This window comes from Gavia stellata, chromosome 22, assembly GCF_030936135.1.
Source record: "Gavia stellata isolate bGavSte3 chromosome 22, bGavSte3.hap2, whole genome shotgun sequence".
In the NCBI taxonomy this organism is placed as follows: Eukaryota; Metazoa; Chordata; class Aves; order Gaviiformes; family Gaviidae; genus Gavia; species Gavia stellata.
The window spans coordinates 2,797,694-2,824,027 of record NC_082615.1 but is presented as its reverse complement, the minus strand read 5'-3'; the positions used below and the strand labels follow the sequence as shown (position 1 = coordinate 2,824,027).

General features: G+C 46.5%; 1 protein-coding gene across 1 annotated transcript in view; it reads left to right on the top strand.

Moving 5' to 3' along the window:
• Nucleotides 1–26,334, top strand: part of STX8 (syntaxin 8) — a 109,631-nt gene that overhangs the window by 48,663 nt on the left and 34,634 nt on the right. The window contains exon 7 of the mRNA XM_059828247.1: nucleotides 18,662–18,763. Coding sequence (XP_059684230.1) covers nucleotides 18,662–18,763 — 102 coding nt within the window. The remainder of the gene's footprint in view (nucleotides 1–18,661; nucleotides 18,764–26,334) is intronic.

Here is a 26,334-nt window from a genome sequence, read left to right as displayed (position 1 = left end):
GGAGAAGGATGTCAAGCTTTGACAGGTGGGTTTTCAGTGCTCTGTTTAAGCCTCCTTGAGAAGGAACTGATGCCTAGTGATCACAGGTTGAGGTGGAAAATCAAAATGTCTGTACCAATCTGGGCGGTCAGTTCTGAGGTCAGGGAACATACCAGCTTGCCAGGCCATCCCTTTTCTTTCTGCCAGCATATTTGGTCTCCTCAACGCCCTCTTCTCTCTTTTTCTCCATGTTTCTATCACTGTTTCCTATCCCTTTTGCTCTCTGTCTTGTGGCATCATATATATACCCCCCAGGTGGTACCTGGTGGGTCACCTATATAGTACAGTACGTGTTAAACCTTGGCAATGACAAGTTTCTAAGCTGGGCACTGAATACCACCACAAAGGTGGTCATTGCTGATGTAAATGTCCTAGCCTGCCTGAAGCTCCTGACCCGGCGGGCTTCCTTGAAGCTGCTTCGACTCTCGCTTGCAGTAGTGCAGTGCTCTGGAACGGACGTAGGAACATAACCCCATGATGACGTTTGCGCTCTTTGGTCAAATTCTTGTCTGTTGTTTATTGTCCTTTGCCTGTGGTAATGCTTTTCACCCTGTTTCAAACGTTGACTTGAACTTTTGGATAGCTGCTTCTGGACTGTGGACTGGAACGGTCACTCTTCTCATGGCTTACTGGCTTTTTTCCATTTTGAGACCTGCGCCAGGAATGAGCCACAGCTTTCCGGTGTCGTGAGTAGTGAATGGGTTATCTGTGCCTGCTGGATGACAGAGGTGTTGTGGTAACCAGTTTAATTATGCTGAGCACTTGATATTAAGTGATGAAGGAGAAATGTGTTACTCTAACAAAAATATCTGTCACAGAACATGGCGGTGTGTCTTGTTTCAGTGTGACAAAAAACAGGTGAGCAGAAATAGTCGGCCGCAGCTGGAATAGCTATTAACAAACACGCCTGGCTGCCAGCGTCTGCTCTCTGAGCTGTGAAACCTGATAAGACTCGATCCACAGCCCTAATAAAAGGAATTTCCATACACAATTACTTCAGCTAGGTTTTAATCTTATAATAGTGTCTTTTGTTGAAAGGTCTGCAGATAGAAGACACTGGGTAATCCTCCAGCACCTCCCAGAGAAGGGATGCACACAGCGTTGTCAGGGCAGGATCACCTCCGGGGAAGGCGAGAGTCAGGTGCAGCGTGTCTTGTCTCTTCCCCCTGACCTCTCGCTTCTGATGCCCTCGGGAGCAATCGGACATGGATACGCATGGAGGTTTAGCCTGGAGCTTACCGAGTCAGTGCACAGGAGGTGGAGAGTACGAGATGGGGAGCGGAGTGGGAAAAGTTGGTAGGTAGTATCACAAAAATAGTAGAGGAAGCCGTTCTGGCGGCCCAGGATGCTGATAGCAGCAATGTGGGTAGGTAACAACGTGCTGCTACGCAAAGTTTGTCCTTCGGGTATCAAGGTACAAGTATCATAGTGCTTGTACTTGTCTTAGTTTGGAGCAAAACTTCGGTGTGTTTTCTTGTTCATTTAGGAACCAGGCAGGAAAGACTCAGTGTGGTTCTAGTAACTGTATATGTTAGCAAGCTGGCTACGTTACAGTCATTATAGGGTAAGGGTATTTTTTGGCAGACTTCATGCGGCAGCAGAGCGTTGCGGTGACACTGTTGATTCAACAGAAGAACGGGTTCGAGTTGAGCATGAAGAGTGTTTGTCCAGTTCTTTGGAAAAAGTAAGAGGACTTGGCCGTGGTGTTCAGCAGTGAAGGTGAGGAGATGAACTCATACTTGGTGTGGCTTAGATCAGCAGAGACACAGTCAGGGAACTAGAGCTGAAAGAATGAAATATCTTCAGAGCCCAACACACAAAGCTCTGCATTGTATGTTTGGTAGGAAGAGAGATTTAATCAAGTACTGTAGTAGAAAGTATAAGAAGTAATTGAGTTAGACTGTAGGGTGTTTTGTGAAGTGAGTGCTGACAGAAGAGTTAACCGACCAGACCATTGTTGCTTAGATGTCTTCTGTGGATCGGCCAGTCCTTTCTTCCAAGCTGCTCTAGAGCTGAATTAAGCCTGAAGTTGTTTTTTTCCAAAACTGCTTTCCCTCTAAAGGGGAAAAAAAAAAAATTAATAGCAAAAATGGAATTCTTTTTAGCAGCTAACTTATAAAGCTAAAAATCTGAATAAATAAATGGTGCAATGATCAAAAAATGTTACATTAACACTTTTTTATTACATTAGCTGAGACACTTCAGTAACATGCCCTTATCCTGGGGCACTGGGGAGATTATGATTTTTCTATTTTTATCAGTTTTACTGTTCTAAACCCTTTTGCCGCTGGTTCCACTTTGCATCTGCGTTGCTGGCGTTTGGATTTCCATTGAAGTCTGGCTGGAAGAACTTAATTCTTTGGAGCTTATCTTGTTGCTTTCTGTGTTATTGCTTGTGTAATTCATAGCCAGAAGAGAGCCTTTAGAGGTGGCAGTCCAAGGGAACGAGGACCTCGGCTCTCTTGGAGTTCATGGGGACTGAGCACTCAACTCTCACAAGGCACATTTGAAAACTGCAGTCTTCTCATCAAATTGGGATGCTGGTTGTAGAAAACGATCCGCAAAATTCAGCTGCCTAACTGGTGGTTGCTCGCAGTGGGTCTTAGGCGACTGTTTCAGATTAAAGTTGGGTATAGAGATGCTGCTGCAAGTCTGGGTTGGTTAGCTTAAGTTAGCTTGCTCTCTGTCAGGCAGCAGGATTCATTTTCAGAGTTGTCTTGGGGCTGCCTGCATTGTTTGGGCTTTTTATGTTGGCTTTCTTGCTGAACTGGGCTCGTAGTTAATGCTGAGTTGCGATTTCCATGACAAGTCCTCTTCTTGGAGATTTACAGCTCAGCTGCTTTAATTTGCCAGGCTAATGCTTTGGAATGCAGGTTGACAGTCCAGATGTGAAACCTTTCTCCTCAGAAAGAAAACAAAGGATTAAATGTGTTTTAAGAGGGTTTGAAAAAATAATTTAAGATTGAGGCCCAGAACCTAACATCTGAAGTCTTGAAATACTGCTGTTAGCTGGGGATGTGAAACTTCAAAATCTGGAGACTTGAAAGCGTGTCATCTTTGGCCGGGCTGCAGGGACCGTTTGGCTTTTGGTGCACCTGTTACTGCCCCGATCAAATGCTTTGCGAGATTTTTACAAAATGTCAAATAATCAAACTGGGCATCTTCATGCAATTAGCGCGGGTTCAAGAACGGTTGGGGTATTGCTTCTGCTAAAACATGTAGGGGACGACTGTGGGTGCTCACTTGGAAATGACAGTGTTTTCCCGATATTCGTTGGTAAAGATAGTAACTCATGCTTTCTGATTTGACAAACCGACCCCCCCAATTTCATGGGGGGGCCTATAAATAGGATTATCCTTGTTTTCAGGGTGCGTGGAGGAAGGCCCAGGTGGTGCAGGTCTGCTGCAGCGGCTGTTCACCATCGCCCCATCGCAGGGTGAAGGGTCTGACCAGAGTACGGGGATTCTCTAAAGCATGACTGAATTGGAAAAGGGTATAATAGTGGTGTTTAATGTCCAAAACATTTTTTTTAGAGAGAAACATAATGGCCTCAGCCAAGCCATTGAATCTGATCCTTTGTGCTCGCAAAGATTCGTACAATGCATCTATCAATTAATATCCGTTTGGGTTTCAGAATTATTTGGGTTGGAAATGATGCAGCAAGAGTTCTTTGTCCTTTCGAAGAAAAGACGAAAACATCTATAACTTTCTCCCAGCCCATATGGAAAGATCAGACATGGGGCGCCTGTACTACCAGATGTCTTAAAATGGAACTCCTAGCCTCACACGTTAAAAAGGGCAGATCTTATAGGGCAGGTCTTTCTCAAGTTGCCTTGAGAAATACAATGGGGTAGAGATGGCAAGGCTTCGCTTTGTGATTTATTAAAACTGGGGTTGTAAAGTAAAAAGCTTGTGGCTTTTTATGTGGACTAATAATCCGATCAGATTTAGGAAACCTCTACAGACCAGCGATTTTTGCAAGTGGAAGAGGCACGCTTTTTATATTAAGTTGATATTTGTTCCTGTCAGAAAGATCTCTGCCTTTTTACCATGGTGTGGAACAACAGATTAGTACAAGTATGCTAAGAAATGGGTTTAACGAATGGCAAAAATGGGTTACATTTTTCCTAGTTAAAAATTAGGAAAAAAAATTAAAACCCTAGGCTAAAAATGCCTTTTGTAATATAAGTGCCTGTTTTTTTTAAGTGGGATGTTGTAAGTTGAGTAATCAGAAATAATGGTTTTGAGAATACAGACGCAGAGCTAGGAGTTAATTTTTTGCCCTGTTTATTGACATTCTTCTGCCTCCCCCTGGTTTTTTTTTTTTTGGAAACACAGTAGTTTGGCTAGAGAAAATGTTTGATGTATAAACTGCTGCTGCAGTAAGGTAGTGGGCTGACTTGTTCCCATACATTTGAGAGCGATCAAACAGTCAGCTTCTGCAAGCGGTTGCAGCAGAAGCACAATAAGCGCTAGTAATCTCTTCAGTTTGATAAACCGTATATTTGTGTAGCTTGATAAAGTGGAGGCTTAAGGTTTCCTTCCTGTGCTGGAGTTCGTCACACTGGAATTCAGAACTCGTGCATCGAGATCAACCCAGTATTTAGCCACGGTCTTCTGAAGTGTCTTACAGACACGTTGCTTAGTGGCACTAAACCCTCAGCTTTGTGCAGCTTTTGCCAATTAATCACTTTTGGTCCTTCCAACAAATAAACCGTAGAAAGGAGAAAATCATAGAGGAGCGGAGCAGCTGTATAAGGGCTCCCTCTGTATAACAGCCTTTCCTTGCTCTGCAAAAATCCACGGGCACAGAGCCACGCTAAACAGTAAGTGTTCAGCCACATCTGCAGAAAATCCATGGGAGGGCATGTGGAAAGTTGGCACAACTTTTGGTGGAAGGAAGTGGGAAGAAAGAAAATCATTAGCTAAGGCTAACCAGGATTCATAGACTTGAGGTCGTCTTATCTGTGGAAGTTCTTCTTCCACCCCGTCTGTTGTTTTAACCACTTCTCTGAGTAATCTGAACTTTTTCCATGGCTGCAGACTTGGAGTGGAGTATTTTTGAGCTGTCGACTCAAGAGATGTTTTTCTCTGCTTTTGGTCTGCTTCAAACTTCTGGGCAGGTGACTGGGCAGGTAGGACGCAAGTAATGCCAGCGATATCAGAGGAGTGCCTTCACTGCAGTTCATCTTATTCCTGGGATTTGCTCAGCACTGAACATGTTGTTAGATGATGTATTCCTCTTGCTAATTTAGTCAATTTACCATTGATTCCAGCAGAGCTTGATGAAGTATGTCAGCTGGAGATTAGTCCCAGGTGCCTGGGCTGACCTTAGCTTTATCAGCTGCTTTCAATACTGTAACCATGAAGCACTTGCAAGTTTTCTGGTTCCTCCCATGATTGATAGACCAATTCTGAAGTGGCTTTCCTCCTCGTTTGTGATCCAAGAGGATAATGCCATGCAGCTGTCCACAGCATGATGCTCTTGTGGTGAATACTGTGATGCTCTGTTGGCTTATTACCAACTTGAATGTTTATTAAAATGGCAGTTGTGTTTTGCAGGCTTGACAACTCACTAATACATGGTTCTGCATTTTCTTCTTCTCTAAATACCTTGAGCAGAATTGAACAAGTCTCTTAATGTTCAGGTGAGATGGAGTTATTTTAGAAGAGGTTTAACTACGGATGTGTAGAGTGGAGAAGAATGGCAGCACCTCTTGGCTGGTAGAAATGAGCTCTTAGCAGTTGGCAGAGCTGGTTGGTTGTTTGGACCATGGCTTTGGTGAACTTCCCTGGAGTTCTTGTCAGCTCCTAGGTGCATAAGGGACAGGCTGGTGAAGAAAATCTGTCCACCTGACCTCATGACTCCTTGTGGTGTGTTCCCAGCATCCTGTCACTGATCTTCATCACTTGAGTCTGGGCACGTCGAAGGGTGTCTTCCTTAGGGCTGTACATGAAGACTGTTCAAAAGATTGCGTGAGCTCCTAAGCCCCGTCTGAGGCTAATGGAAGCCTTCACATGTTTAAGGGCCAGGACTTGACTGGTGGAATTTTTTAAACTAAATTTTGCATCTGCTGCTGCATGACGTTGGGCTTCTGCAGAAGTTATTGATGAGGAGGAGCTCACGGCGTTTGAGCCGCTCCTTCAGAGACTGAAGATAGGGTTAGGTTGGCCTGTCTGGCGGAAGGGTGCTCATCAAATTTCTAAAGTGCGTTTTCATTTAAAAAAAGCAACAACAAAACCCGTTTTCCTTTGAAGGGTGCGGGTCAACGGCTGGGGACGAGCTCTATACTGTGTCGGTCACCCTGAGCGTGCCAGGTGGCTGGTCTGTGTGTCTGTGCCACCTGGGAGTGGCACTGCCCCTTCATAAAATGAATGAAACTGGGAGGAGAGGAACGCACCACTTAAGCTGGAATCACTAAAATCAGCATCACATCAGCACGTTGAGCTATATTCCCTCTTTGCTCCTCAAACTGCAGTCCACGTAATACATTTTTGGTCTCCAGCTATGCAAGAACACTGCTGGTCACTTTTTCCAATCTTCCTTAATCTGCTTCGAAACTGAGAGCACTTAATCTCCAGTTGTTGAATAATTCTCAGTTGTAGGGACCATGGCAGCAATGAAGTGTTTCACTAACTTTTAAGCTTTTTAATGTGAAAAATGTGGGACGTTCTCATGGGTTGGAAATAGTGTTACAGTTAACACTTTGGGGATAGTTCGGTCCTGCTTTTTGGATTGAGTTTTTCTTTAATTTGAGTAGGAATGAGTTTATACATCCTGCGCAGCCTGCTAGACATCTCAGGAATTTCAGTATTTCTTTCTTTGAAGGCGCTCGCTGCGGAACGGGGCGATTCTGCTCAGCCTCGCTCCCAGCAAAGCCGAACAATTCAGTGATTTTTCTCCTGGGGACAAAATGACATTAGCCATTTATAATCATCGCTTTAAATCGCCTTAGAGCTGGGGCTGTCTCGTAGGCAGGTTTTGAGAAATGAGGTTTTTTTCTTTCGAAGGTGCTTGGGAAACTTCTGCCGGGACTCCCAAGTGACGGGGCCTTTGTCCGGGAGGAAGGAGCCGGCCTCGGAGGGTTATCCATCAGCGTGCTGCGGCATCCGTCACAGCCCCACTTCATCAAAGAGACGTTCACAGCCCCATCTCGCTGGCCGGCCCGGGGTCGGGCGGTCGTGATGTATTGTTGGGCTGATGGATGGCGTGCAAGCCGAGGGTGGATTTATTGGGAGCACCTCTTGTGAGTGCACCCTTAGCAGGCAACGTGCTGGTCTTCAAGAGAGTCCTCCTGTAGATGCATTAACTACGGTTACTTTCAAGGTTGCGAAAATGGATGAGAATTGATTTTTATCTCATGGAAGAAAGGTGTATAACTGGGTCGAGGTGGCTGTGACCCAAGTAGATGAGATGCTGTCTCGCTATTTTATTTTATTTTATTTTTCAGTGGGATTAAGGCCTGGTTCTTCGGTACCCATAAGGATTACATTACACTGCTGTGATGGGTCCACAGTTTTAAGAAGTGTAGAAGTAATTGTCAAGTAGATCTTAACGTAACAACGGCTGCATGGAGTATAACTTCAGTGATTTTTTTTTTTTTAATTTTTTTTTTTGAGAAATGGACTGTAAACCTAAACTTGCAGTGTTTAATAGCCAAGTGGTGTTTTATGGGAATTGCGATGCCTTCTACCCTAGTGTAATTACGGCAACTGATGTGTAATTGCAGCTATTGATATCTATGGAGAAGTATTGCATGGTGTACAAACTCGGGGAAAAAAATAGTTACCAAAAGAAAGCAGGGGTGAATATTATGAAGGCAGTATTTTAAAAATCCTTCTTAGATTTTTGGATAAAGGCAAAACACAAATACAGCGACTGAAATAGCCTCTGTCCTTTCATTTTCTGCTGTAAGTTTGCAGAAAACGAATATATCCTAACAGGAAAAGTGTTTTGATTGCCAGGGTTTTGTTACACGAATGTAAGTAGGCTTCCAGTCTCTTAGTGCTCCGGGCTTTCCTAGTAGATGCAGAATTTATGATTATTTTATTTATTAGCAGTATTTCCTTGCTTTCTCTCCAAGTCAAGTCTGTAGAAAAATAGTTTAATGACATTGTCTCTGTAACTTGAAGATTTTGCTGGAAGTTTTGATAGTCTGGCCTAAAAATCTCTATGTTTGTGTTGCTAGAGCACTCAGATTTTGGATTTGAATAAAAAGAAGTGATGATTACAAGCTTGAGGAGGTGGTGTCCGCTGTGGGCTTGGTGTGCCACCGTACTGAACGGTGTGCTGGATGTATGGCAATGTTGGCTTTGGTGACTGCTGGAAATTGGAGACAACCTTTTATAATTCTTACAAAAGGGTTTGTTGTTTTGGTTTTTTTATATTAATGTCCATTTGATAACTAGGTAACTGTGCTGGTCTGCTTTAAACACAGTGAATAAAAGGAAAGGTCACTTGTTGGGAGTAAAGGGGAGGAACAAATGACCTGCCTTTACACTCGAATACTTGTAGTGAAGGAGACTATCTCCTTCCAGATAACTGGGGAAGGATACTCAAAATACTATATCATGTGAATATAGTTATTGCCTGCCTTATATCACTGTGAGTTCTCAACACATCTGGGCTGAGAGTAGTTCCAGTAACATTAAAGCGTACTATTTTGGTTGGCACACTGACGCTGTGGTATATGCCAATTAGTAATGGCTCTTGGAAACAGGCTGCTTTAAAACTCTCCCTGAACTATTCCCCAGAGAAATTATTCAATTAAGTACAGCTAAAATTAATGTCCATGGTTTTTGTTCGAATAAAACAAAATAAACAGCTGGAAAAGGGAAAACTTCTCAGTGTGTGCTTTTAAAATAACAACTCTAACTAATAACTGTGTTTGCTGGAATCGATACTGCTGTTTGTTTTCTCAGTGTTGCTCTTTAGCTGTGAATGATCCGATGAGGGCTACCACAGCCGATGGCCTGGGACAATTCTTTGTCACTACCGTGTATTTTCAAATCACCATCTGCTGCCTCCAGACCTGCTTTCGAGAGGATGAAGTGTTCTGTGTTGCTCGGGGGTATCAAAGTTTGACACAGATAAAATCTTACGTATTTTGGGATGGATGAGTGAAGCTGCTGGGCTGTGGCGTGAAGGGTGGCGTGTGGTAGAAACGGTGGTCTTGGATGTGTCCTCTTAGTCTCTGGAGCAGATGGCAAGGTTTTCTGTAGGAGAACAAGTAGCTTTGTCTTCTTTCAGCAAGAGTTATGCTTAAAGATGCTGAAGGTTTGGCGAACCAGTGGGATGTGCTGGTCCTTGACCTTCTGAGCTGGGCACTCGGGCTGCTCTTCACTTCCCAAGGGCCAGGCACAGGTCGTAGGACTCTGGAGCAGTTTGTTCTTTCCAGTCTGTGCACTTTTCACTGTTGCCAGGAACTCGGGGAACCAGGAGCAGTCCTGGTCCTGAAGGAGTTGTTCCTCTGCAAGAATTCCTCGAGGGTGGAGAGCTGGCATGGCCTGGAGTCCACGGGGTATGTTGGGAGAAGGAGGACCTTCTGCTGTGATGGCTGATGCATCGTCGAGTGCCTCAGGCTCCTAACCGGAGCGTGGAGGGCAAGCTGGGGCTGCTCACCAGCTGCGCAGGGGAGAAGACGTGTCCTTCCCTGCCTGCTCTCCTGGACACAAACCAAGTCTACTAGCTCCTGCCCTACTCTGCCTGGAGATCCTGCAGCCCAGCTGCCCTCTGCTTTGTCAGAGCCATTGCTTGGCCATGCGGAAACAGGGAAGGGTGAGCCACGTTTTTGTGCCACCTGGACCCCCGCAGGGGAAGCAGGGGGAGGTGACATCCCCTCTTGCCTCCCTGTAGCACTGGAACTGCTGCGTACACATGGCACGTCGTAAAACACGTTCCCAACAGGAGGCCAAAAGAGGTCTTCTGAACGTGATTTTCTCCAAGGACCATCAAGCCGCCGTGAATTAAAGTAGCCGAAGAGTGAGACAGCTGAAACAGAGGACCAAGTTGGTTTGCTCCCTTGGAGATTTTGGTAGTTTTGGGTTTTTTAATACTTATATGAAGTTCTGCCAAAGAAGAGATTAAATATCATCAGTTAAATTTGGGATGGCGAGGGGAGGAATTCTTGGTCTTTGCTTGAAATGCAAAACTCATCACAGCAGAAAGTGTCGGTATCGTGGCATCCTGAGCAGCACAGAGCTTGGATCAGCATGAACACCAGTGGGATTTTGGGTATTACCTTGGAGTTGAACAGCGAGGAGAAGCTCATGACTGCACTAACACGTTGCCTGTGGCACGGAGAGCTGTGCACGTCAGGCTGCAAGAACGGGGCACGGCTAGCAGCGGTGGAGAGAAATTAAGATTCTTCGCTTTGTATTTTTTTGCTGTGTTTTTCTCTTTTCACTCTGCCTTGACATTACAGCTGGCACATCGTGCTAAGGTTCTTTAGGTTTCTGATGTACGTACATTAGTTGCAATCTTCATTTCATACCACTGGCATTTTGAACAATGCTTGCTTTCTTATTAACATGTAATTATGGGGTTTGGACATATAGAGGTTGGCATTCAATATATGATTCATTTCTTTGGTATCTAGCTCTTCTCCTGAGGCACCAGGGACCTGAAGGAGGGAGGGAAAGCCTGCTTGGCTTCTCCACTAAATTCCAGCCTTATTGTAATTTTTTTGCGTAGCATAAAACGTTAAGGATTTTAGTTCTCTATATGTTTTTCTTGAGGCTGACTGCAGTCTTCCATGACTCACAGTGGGGTATACCGTGGAGATGCATTACTCATCGATAAATACTATCGAGTGATCTGTAAATTTAAATCCATGGAAAATCCAAACAATTCCAAGGAAATGTTTGGTCAGCAACGCCGTTCTGCTAAACTGTGACCAAACCCCAGGTTTGTTTCTCTCTGCCTCTGTTGTATTTCTTGTGGCTGTTTTCACTCGGCTTTTGGGTTTCTTACCCTATAGACAGAATGAATGCGACTCAAAGACAGTTGCCAAAACCAAATGAGGCTTTTTACGTGTTTTAAATAAAACAAAAAAATCAATCAGTGTAGAGTCGTGTATGAAAGCAGAACTCTGGCTGCACAAGAGCCTGATCTAGATGTTCATCTTTCCTAGGGACTCCGTGTACGGTTAAGGAGAATTATAAAAAAAATAATCCCATGCCTTCAGAAAGTTGGTGCAGCTGTGTGGGGCATGGGTAGGAGCGGGGAGACACAGTAGGATGGAAAGGCAACTAGATCGTTTCCTTGCTCTTGAGTCGAGAAGGAGTAAGAAAAAACCCACATGGTTTCCTGCAAAATAAAACACAGCATTCCACAAAATGGCCCAGCTCTCCAGCTCCGCCACTGCCTGGCTTTCACTCCCTTAATGGACTGCTTCACGTTTCTCCGTAATGAGTTGCCTTTCTCTCTCATGAGCTCCTTAACGGGCGAAACAGCAAGGAGGGCTCTGGGGTTTGGTGCCTTGGGTCATGGTGCCCTGGTGAGGAGAGCATGACAGCGTCCATAGCTGTTGGATGGGATCATCTCCTCCGTGTCCGTGTGCTGCACTTCGTGTTGTGACTTGTAATCTCTTTAAGTTATGCCTTTTTTGATTAAAACGTGCAGCGCTGATGCCTGTGCCATAACTCTGACGTAGCTTGCTGCTGTTTAGTCCCTGCAGAGAAAGATGCAATATTAGTTTTGTGTCTTTAGTCTGATCTCATGACTTAGCAGTTGACTCACTCCTTTGTCTTCAGCATTGCCGGTCAGAGCAGGGCTGGCCAGGGCACTGGCGGGGTCTTGGCACCAGGTTTGGAAAGGGAGGAAAGATGGAGTGGCTGAATGGGCTGGAAAAGGGGCTTTTGCTCGCTGGAAATGGTTGGGCTTCTCGTTTTGTTGTCAAAACTGAGAATTTCATTTGCAAGCTGAAAGCTGGTTATTCGCTTCAAGCTGATCAGGGATGTGTTTCAGCATAAAGGGTATCATCAAGCAGGTAAAACACTGAAGGTCCGGGTGTGGAGCGCGCTCTGGGATGTACTGTTTTTATCATCTGTCAAACGGTTTTCCAGTGGAAACTTCCCTTGGAAAACTTCTGACCAGCTGTAGAAAGACTTGATGGCTGAGTTGACACAGAAGATGGGGCTGCCAGAGAAGTCCGATTTGAAGCCCATAGGAAGCGTTGTTAGAAATGTCAACAGAGAAGTTGGGAATATGGGAAAGGCAGATGGTGGTCGTGATGGAGGACCTGTGGTCTCTGTGTTACGCTGCTCAACAGGGCTGCGGGCAAGTCCAGTGCCTGAAGCTTGCAGCCTTTTTGAGGAGGAATTGAGGAGAAAAGCAAAAGGATCCGTTTGGACACAGCAGACTGCTCCAGCGCCTGGCTTGGGTTCAGCTCGGGGTTTGCTTTCCTATCCTGCGCGAGCCCTTAGTGCAAGAGACCAGCTGTAGCATGATGTATGGCCCTCTCCCAGAGAGGTGACTTATGGCTCTAACGGGTGGGATTCCTGTCTCGCGGGAGGCTCTGAAATTATTCATGCCGTGGCTGGAGAGAAGCAGAACCAGCTTTTTAGGGAAAGCATTGGTGTTTTTAGGAATTAAAACCGAACGCTTCTGATTTTCATTGCAGTGGCAAAGTCTTTGAAGGAAAAAGGATATGAAGAATGACCTTTTTTCCCCCGAGAAATTCCTATATAATTTCTTCTGCTCAATTTTTTATTGTCTGTCTTCTATTGGTGTCCTCTGCATAAATCTTCTATTTTTCTAGCTACTAGCAGATGTGATTTTAAAGATGTGTATACAAACACCCTTACTGCTGCTACCAAGTGGTGGTTCCGCTGCCATTTCAGGAAAGCTTTTTATGTCCTGGTAGTCTCTTTTAGCACAGTCCTTCTGAATACACACACATGCACATGGATGGACCCCAGAAATCGGTGGCAGCAAAATGTGATGCTAGTGTGACTTAACAATGCAACCGTGTAATTCAGAGATATTATAAAGATCATCTTTCTCAATCTTTAATGTATCATTTGAGATTGCGAAGTCAAGCACGATAGAGCAAAGTGGGAAGTGCTTACGATCCAGGGTTCAGACCAGTTGCTTCACTTTTCATTTTCTGTTTCAGTAAAGCTTTGAAAAGGAATATTTAGCACTTACGTGCTCGCATCTCTGAGTAGTCTTGTGCTGATCTGGGTCGATCGATGGATCCTTGGTTCTTTAAAAGTTGACTGGAGGCACTGATAGTGCTTCAACTAGCTGTGACCAGTGAAGCAATTCAATGAGCAATTTTTTTTGAGCGCTTTGCGTTCAGCTGCAGCTTAGACGCTTTCATTTTCTGGCTGTGATAGCTGATGCAGCGACATGTTCAGATCTGATTAAATGGGTTTTGTATTTGTTTTTATGGGGAAGAATACGTTTTAAGTTTAATGCAAAATATTAAACAAACCCAAAATTTATGTGGTGTTTGTTTTTAAAAAAATAAATGGAAGGGACTTCTCGCTTTGCTCACGCTTTCTCCAGTAAGCACCTCTCTCCTCCCCAGGAGGTAGAATTGATGTTGGAACTGGAGGGGGCTGGCTGACCGTACGGCTGCTGTTTCCAGCCTCTCCCACCTCTTCTGACCTGGACCCGCGTTCAGCCTGGCTGCTCTGCATTGCTCCAAAACATGTTGCCTAAGATCAAAAACTGCTGCTGTGGGTTTCTTAACAAAAAAAAAAAGTCAAATATTTCAGAATATATCAACCTACGTTTCTTCTGTCATCTGCTTGCTTCGTGGTTTCCTCATTGCGTGTTTTCTTGGCTTATAAATCCCCTGTGTGGAATTCATCCCGATTCCCCAAAGGGCTGCCCTTACCCTCTCCATCGCAGGTCCCATAGCCAGAGGAGCAAGGGCAGGACTGCAGATGGACTTGTGTCCGCAAAATGGAGAACTTCCATGACTTTTGTCCTGGTTTAAGGTATGCACATATTGATCTCAAATCTGTAAAGCCCACTGCTGTTTTTGCTGGGTGACATGTACCAGGCTTCTGAAGAAATCCTGCCCTTTTCAGGGCTCCAGCCCAAATTTTATAGCTTTGATCACCAGGAAAAGTATCCAGATTTGTAGAGATGGGTTTGCATTTCCCGGCTGCAGCCTCGCAGGAACGAGGTGAGGAGCAATGGTAATGCCCACACACCTGCCTCTGCCTTCTTACAGAAACCTGCTGCTTCTGTGCTTGGCGTGTTTGGCTGCCTCGTCTGCTGGTGAGCTCAAAGGCCAACGTACCTGCCTGGCTGATGGCTGTGACCCTAGCCAAGGGACACGCATGCAGGGACGAGGAAGGCTGAGACACCGGTTTTCAAGCAGAAGTCCCTGCCGATACAGGAGGTCTTGTCTGAGCTCGTCTCTAACAGATGAGCAACCTTCGAACTTCAGCTGGGCTTGAATTACTTGGGTTTTCATACTAGGGTTGTGCAGTAGGTTTTCTCTTCTGCCTCAGGATCCTGCTTCACTGAAAGAAGACCTTGGCTAAATTTGTGTTACCGGTTTGAATGTGCTTTGCAGTGTAGTGTTACAGAAACGTCCTTTGTAAGGTCACTGGCAGCCCTTCAGCACTCAGCCTGCTTTTCCCTTCTGCTCCCTCGCAACGGGGGAACCTCGCTTCTTCCCCTTTTTCAGGTTTCTGGTTTTTCGACTTGCTCCTTGCATAGTCAGGTAGATGGAAGGTGATAGAAGATTTCTCATCCTGAATGTTAATTGCCAGCTTGAAGGGCAAAAGGGGTTGCAGGTGGGTCATCTGTCAGAAGAGGTGGTCCTCAGGAGCCTGCTGAGAGCTCGTGTAGGATTGTCAGTGCTCTGAAGGCTTTCTTAGCCATGGAGTTAGTTTTCTCTGGCAGCAGCTCTGCCTGCCTTAGAAATTCATTACTAGTTTTCAACTCTGCCTTATACAGCGTGTATTTCCACTGTGTTTCCTTTGCTTTAGAGTGGGAGGAAATTCTTGAATTTACATGAAGGTGCTCTGAGCCTGAGCATCACCACAACAGCGTGTTGATGGGGGGCAGAGGGGTGGATGTTTCTGTGCAGGGTGTTGGTGGGTGTAGAGGGGTGGATGGGTGTTTCTGTGCAAGGTGTTGGTGGGGCTGGAGGGGTGGATGTTCCTCTGCAAGCTCGTGGTGGTTGCAAGGGCACCCTGGCCTGGGGAACCTGCTGGTCCAGGCTTCTGATTCAACTGGTGATGGGGTAAGAACCTCCCTGTGCTTTCTCCCCGCCCCAGCACAGCGGTGGAGGGGAAGACCCTATTCAGACCTCGTGGTTGTGCACGCCCCAACACTTGTCCTGGGCTTAACTGTACGTTACATCAAAGGGCTGGTTGCTTGTTGAGCTTTGGGCTATGTGCTTAGCCTGCTGCCCTGAACCCTGACTGTATCAAGAGACATCTAGATACGGAGAAATGCTTCTCCCAAGCTGTACTGTCCAGTTCTCTGGGTCAGAAATGGCTCCTGCTGGTTGGTCTGGCAGGGGAATGGCGTGTGCAGGGGGATGGGGAAGGACAGGCTCTAGACAGAGTCCCAATTGCAATGCCTTAGGCTCTGAAACGATGACAGAAAATTTTCCTGCTCGCATTTGTTCTCATTTAGCTACAGCTTGTTCACCAGGATGTTTTTCAAGGAGGGTCTGGTCAGTGTTGGCAGAGGAAAGTCTCTTATTTCCCAAGCATGCTTATCACTTTGTCCTTGACAACGATGGGAACTTTCGGCACTTTTTTTTTCATTTAGAGGCAGACATGAGAAAGCCTGCCTTTGCAGGCAGCATTGTACTGGTTTTCCTGTGTGCTGAATCACGCAAGACAGATAAAGTTTCCCCAAAATGTTGTTGGCTTTGCAGATGTTGGACCTGGGAAGGTTGAGTGGAGGGGGAGGAGAATGAATATCTGAACTATGAACTGAACAAATCTTGCCGTTCAAATAAAGTACCTGTCATCACTTGGGAAAATGGGTTTTTGGTGTAGGAAGAACAATAAAATCTTGAGTATTTTAAACAACTTCACAAATATGGAGAGTTTGTGCGTGGAATAGAGCAGTATTGGTGGGGTGATGTTGCTTAACCACAGGAGTGGTGAATGGTTTGGATCTCTAGGATGAAGGTGAGGCTGCACACGCAGAAGTGGTTGATGTTTGCCCTCTGCCCTGCCTTCATGTGATGGTTTAGGCTGAGGGAGATGAATCAGGAGATCACGTTTTAAGAAAGACATATATTTTCAAAGAACAAAATTTTTTAGATGCTGATATCATTTTACATAGGGGTTTGCTGGAGATGATGAAGTGCTTGTGGGGCAGACTTAAAAAGCATGCATTAGAAGGATGATGCTTAAATCTCCCAACTTTCTGGGAGAATAAAACCTCCGTGCTACACATGCCTTTGAAAATGTCCTTTGTGTCTTCAGAACGTGATTATTTTATATGTTTTCTTTTTATCCATATATACGATCAAACTAGTTTTATGTCTGTATCTAGAGCAATGCCTGTTGCTTGGTAAGATTTGAGGACATAAGCACCCCTCGTAGCTAACATCTTTTGCTGCAGGAAGGTGAATTGCGAAGGAAACCATTCCCTTTGAAGCGCTCGTATAAAAACGATGCCTGGCAGAGGTGTACAGGTGTTCTTGAGAAGCTGCAGGGACTAATGTCACATATTGGCACTACCCTTGCAAGCCCAAGGCTTTATTCTAGCATCACAGGGAAGTTTTGGAAGTAAAAGGAATGCTCTCTTTAGTGTCATCCCTTTTCCTAGCAGAGGTATTTGGGAAATCTCTTGTTTGAAGGAATACAGTCAAAACAATAAAGGCTAATTAATAAGGGCCCTGTCCTGTTCACAGAATCATTAAGGTTGGAAAAGACCTGTAAGATCATCAAGTCCAACCATCACCCCAACCCCGCCATGCCCACTAAACCATGTCCCGCAGTGCCACGTCCACACGTTCCTTGAAAATCTCCAGTGATGGTGACTCCACCACCTCCCTGGGCAGCCTGGTCCAGTGCTTCACCACTCTCTCAGTAAAGAAATTGTTCCTAGTATCCAGCCTGAACCTCCCCTGGTGCAACTTGAGGCCATTTCCTCTTGTCCTGTCACTCATCACTTGGGAGAAGAGACCAACACCCACCTCACCACAACCCCCTTTCAGGTAGTTGTAGAGAGCGATGAGGTCTCCCCTCAGCCTCCTCTTCTCCAGACTGAACAACCCCAGCTCCCTCAGCCGCTCCTCATCAGACTTGTGCTCCAGACCCCTCACCAGCTCCGTCGCCCTTCTCTGGACACGCTCCAGCACCTCAATGTCCTTCTTGGAGTGAGGGGCCCAACACTGAACACAGCATTCGAGGTGCGGCCTCACCAGCACCGAGTACAGGGGCACAATCTCCTTAACCCTCAGCCAGCGTGCATACAGGGTTATGATGCGTAAAAATGGACAGAATATTAGTATATCTTGCTAACTGAACACCATGCACTCTAACTTTTGCTTACAGTCCATTAAACCTGGATGTTTCAGCAGTGCTGCAGTGGAGAGGTGCAGCGCTAGGATCTGCCTGGGTACAAAGGACAGGCGAGCGCAGCACCCACGACCTGGCACGGCTGCTGTCCCCAACCCGATCTCAAAAGGCAGACTAGATTTATTAAGACAGTGATCAATAGTGGGGAAAGTGCTAGAAGCGTAACCAGAGCAAGATGCTTTGCTGTAGCGTTCAGGTTTTGGCTGCTGTCTTCCTCCTGCTTTATCATGCACAAAAAAAGCCATTCCTACCTGCAGAGTAGTCAGCAACTGGAACGCAGCGTGTCCATACACCCAGCAAGAAGCACTGGCTGTGTATTTCAAGAAAATTAGAGCGTAACAGTCAGCAAGAAGGAAATTTGGTGCCTGAATGTGGCTTTTAATTTTCAGACTTAAAAACCCCCAGCCCAACAACCGCTCTTGCTATAAGCCTTGTACCTGGTCCGATTTTCCTGGCAAAATTTAAGTCATCGGTAGCATTAGGTTGAGGGTGGGTTGGCTTGAAATTTTCCTTTCCCCTCTATTAAAAATACACGTAGAAGAAATTTTGCTCTCTTTCCTTTTCCCAGAGGATCATTGGGGCTGCAAGCAGAACTGCCATCCGTACATCTCAGTAGTTGAACCAAGGCGGGACTTCGCCTGCATCCTCCCTGGTCGCTTGGTTGGGACTGCGCCCAATGCTCTCCAAAGCGTTTATGAAGATAGTGACATGTGTTTTAATGACTACGTAATGGCCAAGTGTTGAGACGCTCTGTTCCCGGGACTGAAATTTCAGATTTCCTATAGCATATGCACTAATTCTCTTACTTTGGTTAGCGTTCTATGGCTCCCATCATCTTATACGCTGCGGCTACCTAGACTGATCCTGCAGTTTCAGGCTGTATTTTTTCCCTCCACTCTTGCAGTGGAGGAGCGCACCGAATCTGAAGTCAAAGTCTCTTGTGTAGTATTTCCCAGGATTTGGACCTTTCAGTGCATGTGGAGAACTGGTCTGTCTGCAGAAAGATGCAGCTGGTTTCCATTTGGGAACTTCCAGCAGGAGCGTGCTTGTTGAGCAGTGATGCCGTGGGGCTCAGAGATTAACGCTTGTGTTTCTCTTTCCCCAGAGATCATCGACGACCTCACTAACCTGGTTGAAAACACGGACGACAAGCTTCGCAACCAGACGCGGCACGTGAAGATGGTGGACAAGAAATCAACATCCTGTGGTAGGAAATGGCTTGAGCATAAATCCTGTCCTGTTATGAAATGATGAGAAAGTAGTCCAGCACTCAGAAGCTGTGTGCAGTGTGTTCCCCCCGAGGACAGCTTCTTTTAAAAGTTAGAAAGCCCATCTCTCCAAACTCAAATGTGTCTTCAGCTGCTGTTGCAGGTTTGACTCGCTTTGCTTGCTGCGTGGTGATACAGTTAACTTCCTTAAGCTGTTTGACTCCAGCGTTGCACAATATTGTATTTGAAAATTGTAGAACTCTCTGAAATCAGAGCGGTACGCGTTAATTAGTTTTAAAAATACTTGCTCGCTACCAGCTCTCACAAACCGATCCCAGCGGGGAGTGGTGCCACAGGGGCGTTTCTGGTGGTGTCCTGCAGGACTGTGTCCTCGACCAAGTGACATTCACAGCCTGCCAGACACAAAATCCTTGCTGGTGACTCTTCAAGCTACGTGCAAGCTGGTGGTAAAGCTAAATTGGATTCTCCTTCCATATAGCCAAAGTGAGGTTATACATCTCAAGGGTGTGAACGCAGGTTTCCTCTGTAGGATGAAGAGCCGGGGGTTTGGTAGCAATGACTGCGGGAGGATGCTGTGGGTGACGGCAGATGTCCGTGTCTTGGGGGACACTGAGGAGTGACTGGGAGAGGACATCCATGGGGAGGTGGTGGCAGTGAGGCTCTTCTGGAAATAGCGTGTCCACTTTTGGTGTCCGTGGTTTGGTTTTGGCACTCCGGAAGACTCAAAATGCTAACAAGAATAACTTAAGCTCTGTAGAAATTTGACTTATTGCCAGAAGTTAATGAAATTTGGCTTATGCAGTTTAGTAAAGAGAAGGTCGAGAGCTGACTTGGTCACACATCTGGGTGGAGAAAAGGTTTCTGGCTGGTGGGGAGCTTTTGTTCTGTGGAGTGATGATCTAGCAGCAAAAGTGACCGAGCTTAGACTGGCAATGAGACATTTTTCAAGCACTGAGGATGTATTTCAGGGATGTATTTGGTTCTCCATCAGCAGTAACTTTTTGAAAGCTTGGTTGATATAGGCTGATGAAAATCTGTGGCTTCTGGAGGTTAAAGTTGGTTTGTCAGAGGCATTTGCGATTTCTCTGATACCTTATACCTAACTACGGATAGAATTAAAGGTGTGACTGCAGAGTTCATGACTGATTTTTTTATTTTAGATTTTTAACGTTGACACAAGATGGATTTAATCTAAAAATGATTGCACTTGAGTGATGCCGAGTACCCCTGTGTGCCTTTGGAGTCTCCCCTTAATTTCTGTGGTTTCATTTTCTGCACAAGTACAGGGAAGCGCAACGCGAAATGCCTGCGTGAGGCACGCACCGAATCCCGTTTCATACAGGACGGCTTCTCCCTCCTTAGGTATTTCTCCCCCTTTTTAGGTTCCTAATGCAAATGCAGCCCCCGGACAATGTTGCTGGATAATGAGCCTGTCTCTTTAACTCCGAAGCCCATGCTGGCTGGGCTGGGGAATTTGAGAGGAGGAGGATGGGAGAGGCGAAGGCTGGGAGGATCCTGGGCTGGATTCCTTGGGGGTGACCTCTCTCACCCTTTCCACATTGAAAAACATTTTTCTGCGAGGGGCGGTGAGAAGTGCTGCCTCTCGGTGCCGTTCCCTCTGCTCCAATAGGTCTTCCTGTGTTTGCATAACAATTTGGGCATATGTAAACACGGTATTGCCTCACATAGCTGTTTTACTCTGCCTAGGCATGAGTTTTAGAACAATAATGCTGGAAGACACAGCCTTTAATGGCATTCTTCCCATCCCTCTTCCACCCTTATCCCTGGCACTAAAAACTAACTGGCATGTTAAGATCAGAAAAACCCTCCGTGTATGTATAATTATTCCTTAAACAAAGCCAAGCAGCGGGAAAACTGGCACCTGCTAGGTAATTTTTTCAAAGTGCCTTTTTTCCCCACTCCAACATTGCATTTAAATTGATAAAATCTTGAGTAACTCTTTGGTTTCTGTGCCGTTACTTTGGATTTAAACCGGGGTGAAATGCTCAGTCTTCTCCCTCGCCCACCCCTTCCTTCCCCGGGATGGAGACGTTCACTTGGACCCAGTCTCCGCAATATTCCAGCGTGTGCCTGTTGCTGTGGTTTTGCCTCATTTTTGAAATCATAATGTCTTTTTATTTTTCTGATGAGTGCCTGTACTGGAGCCACTGGCTGTGGATACAAGCAGAGCAGCCTGGCATGAATAGTGGAATAATCACCCTTTTACGAGCAAGAATGTAACGCATTAATGGGTGTGTCTTTGTTAGCAGCCAGTATAATAATAAAATCAGAGTATTGCTGATGAAATCCAACTTTAATCAATATTTCAACGTCTTGCTCTCATGCAAACATCGTTTCAAGCTTTGGTGGTTGTTTCCAGCGACCGGCGTCATTTACGCCACGGCCGGCTGTCGCTCGGTGCTGCCTGCTCGGTGCAGCAGTGGTGCAGAGAGCAGCGCCGGCACCTCTGGCCGTACTCACTCCTGGCAGAAACCGTCAGGTTGTTTCGGGTGGGTTGTTTCATTTGCAGCTTATTTGCAATGCCGTTTCTCTTGCGGACTCAAGAGCTGTTGACAATCCCACCCCTCGCTTCTGCCCAGTGAAGGCTGCCCTGGTTGGAGCCCGTCTCCTTTGGTGGCCCCAGGCAGCCCCACACTGGTGTCAGTGGGAAATCCCAGGGACTGCAGCGGAAGAATAATCATGGGATATACTTAAGTCTGCTGCATTTGTGAAATTATTGTTGAAAATCATCAGTCATCTGCAGGCAAATCTTTGCACGCTGCTTGGCATTGTTTTACTTCTTTCCAGCGTGCGCAGGGCGTTTAGGAGGGATGTTGGGACATATATATTTCTTAAATTTCAGAAATTCGCATTGAGCTTTCACCAAAATGTAAGCACAAATCATTAATGAAACGTTAGGCTGCCTTACCGAATTTGCTACAGGAATGCCTGCGTGCACAACCCTGACTTTTCAGTTTTACCCCTGGTTCTCCTGGGTTTGTTTGTCCCCGCTCTCTCCCAGTTTCCATACCTTTAGGGGTTTTTTGGGCAGAGTAACACTCAGTAACCATTTCTCGCTAACTTTTTTATTAGAAATTTTAACCCTCAGAATGTCCTCTTAAGAACTGCATTTAAAAATAAGCAAAGACATGAAAGTATAATTCAGATGCTGGGGCGGGGGAACAAATTTGCCCCAAACAAACCCTTGAGCTGGAACAACCTGATGATATGGCAAATGACGCAAAACCTTAATGACTGATTCCTTTGGTACTTTTGGGGTTCCTGGGTAGGGATAGCCTGTGATCCCGTCCATTCCAATTCCAACTGGAAAAAATTTCCACATTTAAAAAAATTCCCAAAATTTCTGATTTTCGGGGAAAAAAAAAATATTAAAGGAAAATGTGTGCCCTGAAAAGAGTGCTGCTGCATTGCTGCCAAACTCTCAGCAGTTCTGCTGTTTGGGTTCACTGCCCAGCTCCCGTCTGCTTTCTAATCCTCTCTTGACCTGAGTGGGCTCCAGCATCAGCTCATCCCTTGGCGTCCTCGGCACCCGTCCTGAGATCAGCCTGCCAGCACCAAACCTTCCCCTTTGCTTGCACTCCCCAGGCTTCGGCAGCTCCAGCCCAGGCTGTCCCACCGCGCCGGGTCCCCGAGGGTTGGGGGCACAGCCCGTTTCAAGTAGGTGGATGTGGGTTTTGTGGGGGTCCCAAAATACGGCCGCTCAGCGCAACACCTCTGTGGGTTGGTTTTGTTTCTGTTCATCCGCAGACTCAAGCGTTTATAGTAGTCAAGAGTCTGCGAAGAGTCCGTGGTTCTTTCTCCCTGGCCGTGCGTTGTAGCTGGCCTCATCACGGAGAGGAGAAAGTCTCTCGTCGTCTACAGCTACATCCTGGCTTAGCTGGATGGTGCTTTTTGGTAACTTCCCCCCATCCTTTAACTTTTGTAAATTTATTTATTTTTTTACATAAAGCCTTCTAAGTAGGCAGCTCCCTGCAGAGAGGACGGTTAAATCAGGCTTGGTTTGTGATAAAAGCGATACACGGGGATTTTAGTAACGCGGGACACAGCTGGGAGCGTAAGTAGCAGATGCGACGTATGCGGAGTCGATCGCAGGCAAGCTGTGCGATGCACGGAGTCAGAAATGTTCTTCCAGTCCCGCGAAATGATCCCACGGATCGCGGGGGATCTGGGGGATTGGTGTGGTCCTACTGCTGATCCTACCCAAGGCACTCTTTTTGGTGGCTCTCCTGTAGCTGGGGAGAAAGGCTGGTTTCCTGGGGCAGCAGCACAGAAGATGGTGACTTTGTCATAGTAAAGGCTAAAAACAAGCAAAAAAAGAGCAAACTCTTATTTCTGACAGGCGTGTCCATCCCCTTCCAAGCAGCGTGAGGGAAGCAGACCAAGTCTCTGCAGTTATCACTGCGTGCCTCCCTCTAACCTTTCAGATAAACGAGGAAAACGAGAAGCAACCACCGACCGTACCTTTCTGGGCCAGTATCTGTGTCCTGGGAAATAATATACAATTGCAAACTGGCGGCTGAGCAATTCTTTTTCCGTCTTTCATTTTCTCCTATTCCACAAGATGGCATTGCAATCTAATCGCCTTCCTCCGGCCCCAGGTAGGTGCTCTCATCTCCCCTTTGCCTTCTGATGGAGGTTTTTGGAGATGCCGAAAGCAGGGTGTAGGCTACCGTGAGGTTAGTCGGTACCAGGTAGGCTTTTTTATCTCAGCAAATCACAAAAATACCTGATTTAAAGACAGAGCTTTGCCAAACCGATTAATTGGAGTTTTCGGAAGGTTTAATTTGTTTTAAAACAGAGTAGCTTGGATTATATAAGGTTTCCTCTAGAAAATAATGATTCATGCAAGCTGGGGCCTTTTTCTGCCAGATTCTACGATCGCTCTGTTCTAAGTTACGGTTATTTTTGTCATGGATTTAATTTGTTTTATAAATTATGGATGGCAGTTACTCAGGTTTGTTCCTCTGACGTCCGCTGTGTGTTTAGATGAGCAAGTCCCCATCCATTTATTTTTTTTCTCACTGGAGTGGAGAAGCTGGTGTAGTGTGCCATTAAATCAACCTTTCCTGCAATCTGACTCTCGGAGAAGTTACACCGATATTCCTCCCCAGTGCTGCTCTGACAACTGCACTGGCTCTGAGTCACCTGTCCGTGCTTCTACAGGATGAGTTTTCTTGGCCTGGCAAGTTATATATTTTCCTGATTTTTTTTTGTTATTTTTTTTTCCTCTCCTTCAGTTTCTTCCATTTTAAGCAATTACACATTGCAAAGTTTGTTCTGAGCTGTTCCCCCTGCGAGAAAGCTTTGAAAAGAAACTTTTAGCGGAAGAACGATGGATCTGTTGGTTAAACTGGGTGAGTCGCTGCTGTCTTCGCTGGTCGCCGATGTCTTAAATGCATTGGCACTTCCACCCTCCCACGCTCAGAGCAGCCCAGCGAGGTGGCCGAGGGGCAGCTTTCGCTGATTGAACAAAAGATAGAATTTCATCTGGGCTTCTCTGTCTCCTCATCCCCTTCTCCGACAGCCCTCGCTTGCTGCCAGCCAGTCTGCTGGGAAATACCAGGAGTCCAACAGATCTCGCTGCAGATTTGAGCTTTCCACTAGTCTTGCTACCTTGTGCATCATCCTCCCTTGTGCTGTAGTTGTCATCTGAGCCCCCTGAAGCGTTTTCTTCCTCTCATACAGCTCGTTTTCCTTCACCGTGAGAGCACAGGTTAGCTGCACCCATGGGAAGCGGAGGTCTGCCGGAGGTGAGCCTGGTTTCGGGAGGAGCCGATGGGATCGCAGCCCCGTTGTGCGCACGCAGCCGTGCTCTTCCTCCCACCTTGCCCCACTGACTTCTGAACCCGTTGGCTAATTGAAGCTGAAATTAGCTGGAGACAGAGGTCGCAAAGATAAGAAGTTACTGCAAGCGTACTTCGGCATCTATCCTCATTAGAGAGACCCAATTAAGGGCCCCGTTAAGGGGGGGAAGGCAGGGTGAGCTCAACTTTCATTAGACATCAGAGAAGCCTCAAAGCAGATTAGCTTAGGAACATAATGGGAAATGTGGCTTCATTAATTATGTTAATAGAACAACTTTTCAACGGGCAGGTCCAGTAATTTTGACACTTTGCTAATCTAAGACTTCCAGTTCATTTGTTGTCTTAGCATCTCATTTCCCCATAATATGAAACACTTCTCCGCTGCTTCGTTAGCTCTGAGCCCCCGAGGAGCCCCCGGAGGTTCCTCGAGTGTGTCGAAGATAACTTCCTGACGCAGCTGGTAAGCGAGCCTACAAGGGAAGGTGCCCTGCTTGACCTGCTGTTTACGAACAGAGAGGGTCTGGTGGGTGAAGTGAAGGTCGGAGGCCGTCTTGGGCTTAGCGACCATGATATGATAGATTTTTCAATATTTAGCCAAGTAAGGAGGCGGGTGAGCAACACCGTTACCATGGACTTCCGGAGGGCAGACTTTGCCCTGTTCAGGACACTGGTCGGGAGGGTCCCTTGGGAGACGGTCCTGAAGGGCAAAGGGGCCCAGGAAGGATGGATGTTCTTCAAGAAGGAAATCTTGAAGGCGCAGGAGCAGGCAGTGCCCGTGTGCCGTAAGAAGAGCCGGCGGGGAAGACGGCCGGCCTGGCTCAACAAGGAGCTTATGCTGAGGCTTGGGGAAAAAAAGAGAACTTACCACCTCTGGAAAAAGGGGCAGGCAAGTGAGGAAGAGTACAAGGACCTCGTTAGGTCATGCAGGGAGGGAATTAGGAAGGCGAAAGCCCAGCTAGAGCTCAACCTGGCCACGGTCGTGAGGGACAACAAAAAAAGCTTCTATAAATACATTAACAGCAAAAAGAGGGCCAAGGAGGATCTCCATCCTCTACTGGATGCGGCGGGGAACCTTGTCGCGAAGGATGAGGAAAAGGCTGAGGTACTTAATGCCTTCTTTGCCTCAGTCTTTAACAGCCACACCGGGTATCCTCAGGGTATCCGTCCCCCTGAGCTGGATGACAGGGATGGAGGGCAAAATAGGCTCCCCATGATCCAGGAGGAAGCAGTTAACGACCTGCTATGCCACCTGGACACTCATAAGTCTATGGGGCCTGATGGCATCCACCCAAGGGTGCTGAGGGAACTGGCGGAAGAGCTTGCCAAGCCGCTCTCCATCATTTATCAACAGTCCTGGTCAACGGGGGAGGTCCCGGATGACTGGAGGCTTGCCAACGTGACGCCCATCTACAAGAAGGGTCGGAAGGAGGATCCGGGGAACTACAGGCCTGTCAGCCTGACCTCGGTGCCGGGGAAGGTTATGGAGAGGCTCATCTTGAGGGCGCTCACGGGACACGTGCAGGTTACCCAAGGGATCAGGCCAAGCCAGCACGGGTTCATGAAAGGCAGGTCCTGCTTGACCAACCTGATCTCCTTCTATGACCAGGTGACCCGCCTAGTGGATGAGGGGAAGGCTGTTGATGTTGTCTACCTGGACTTCAGCAAAGCCTTTGACACTGTTCCCCACAGTATTCTCCTGGAGAAGCTGGCGGCCCGTGGTTTAG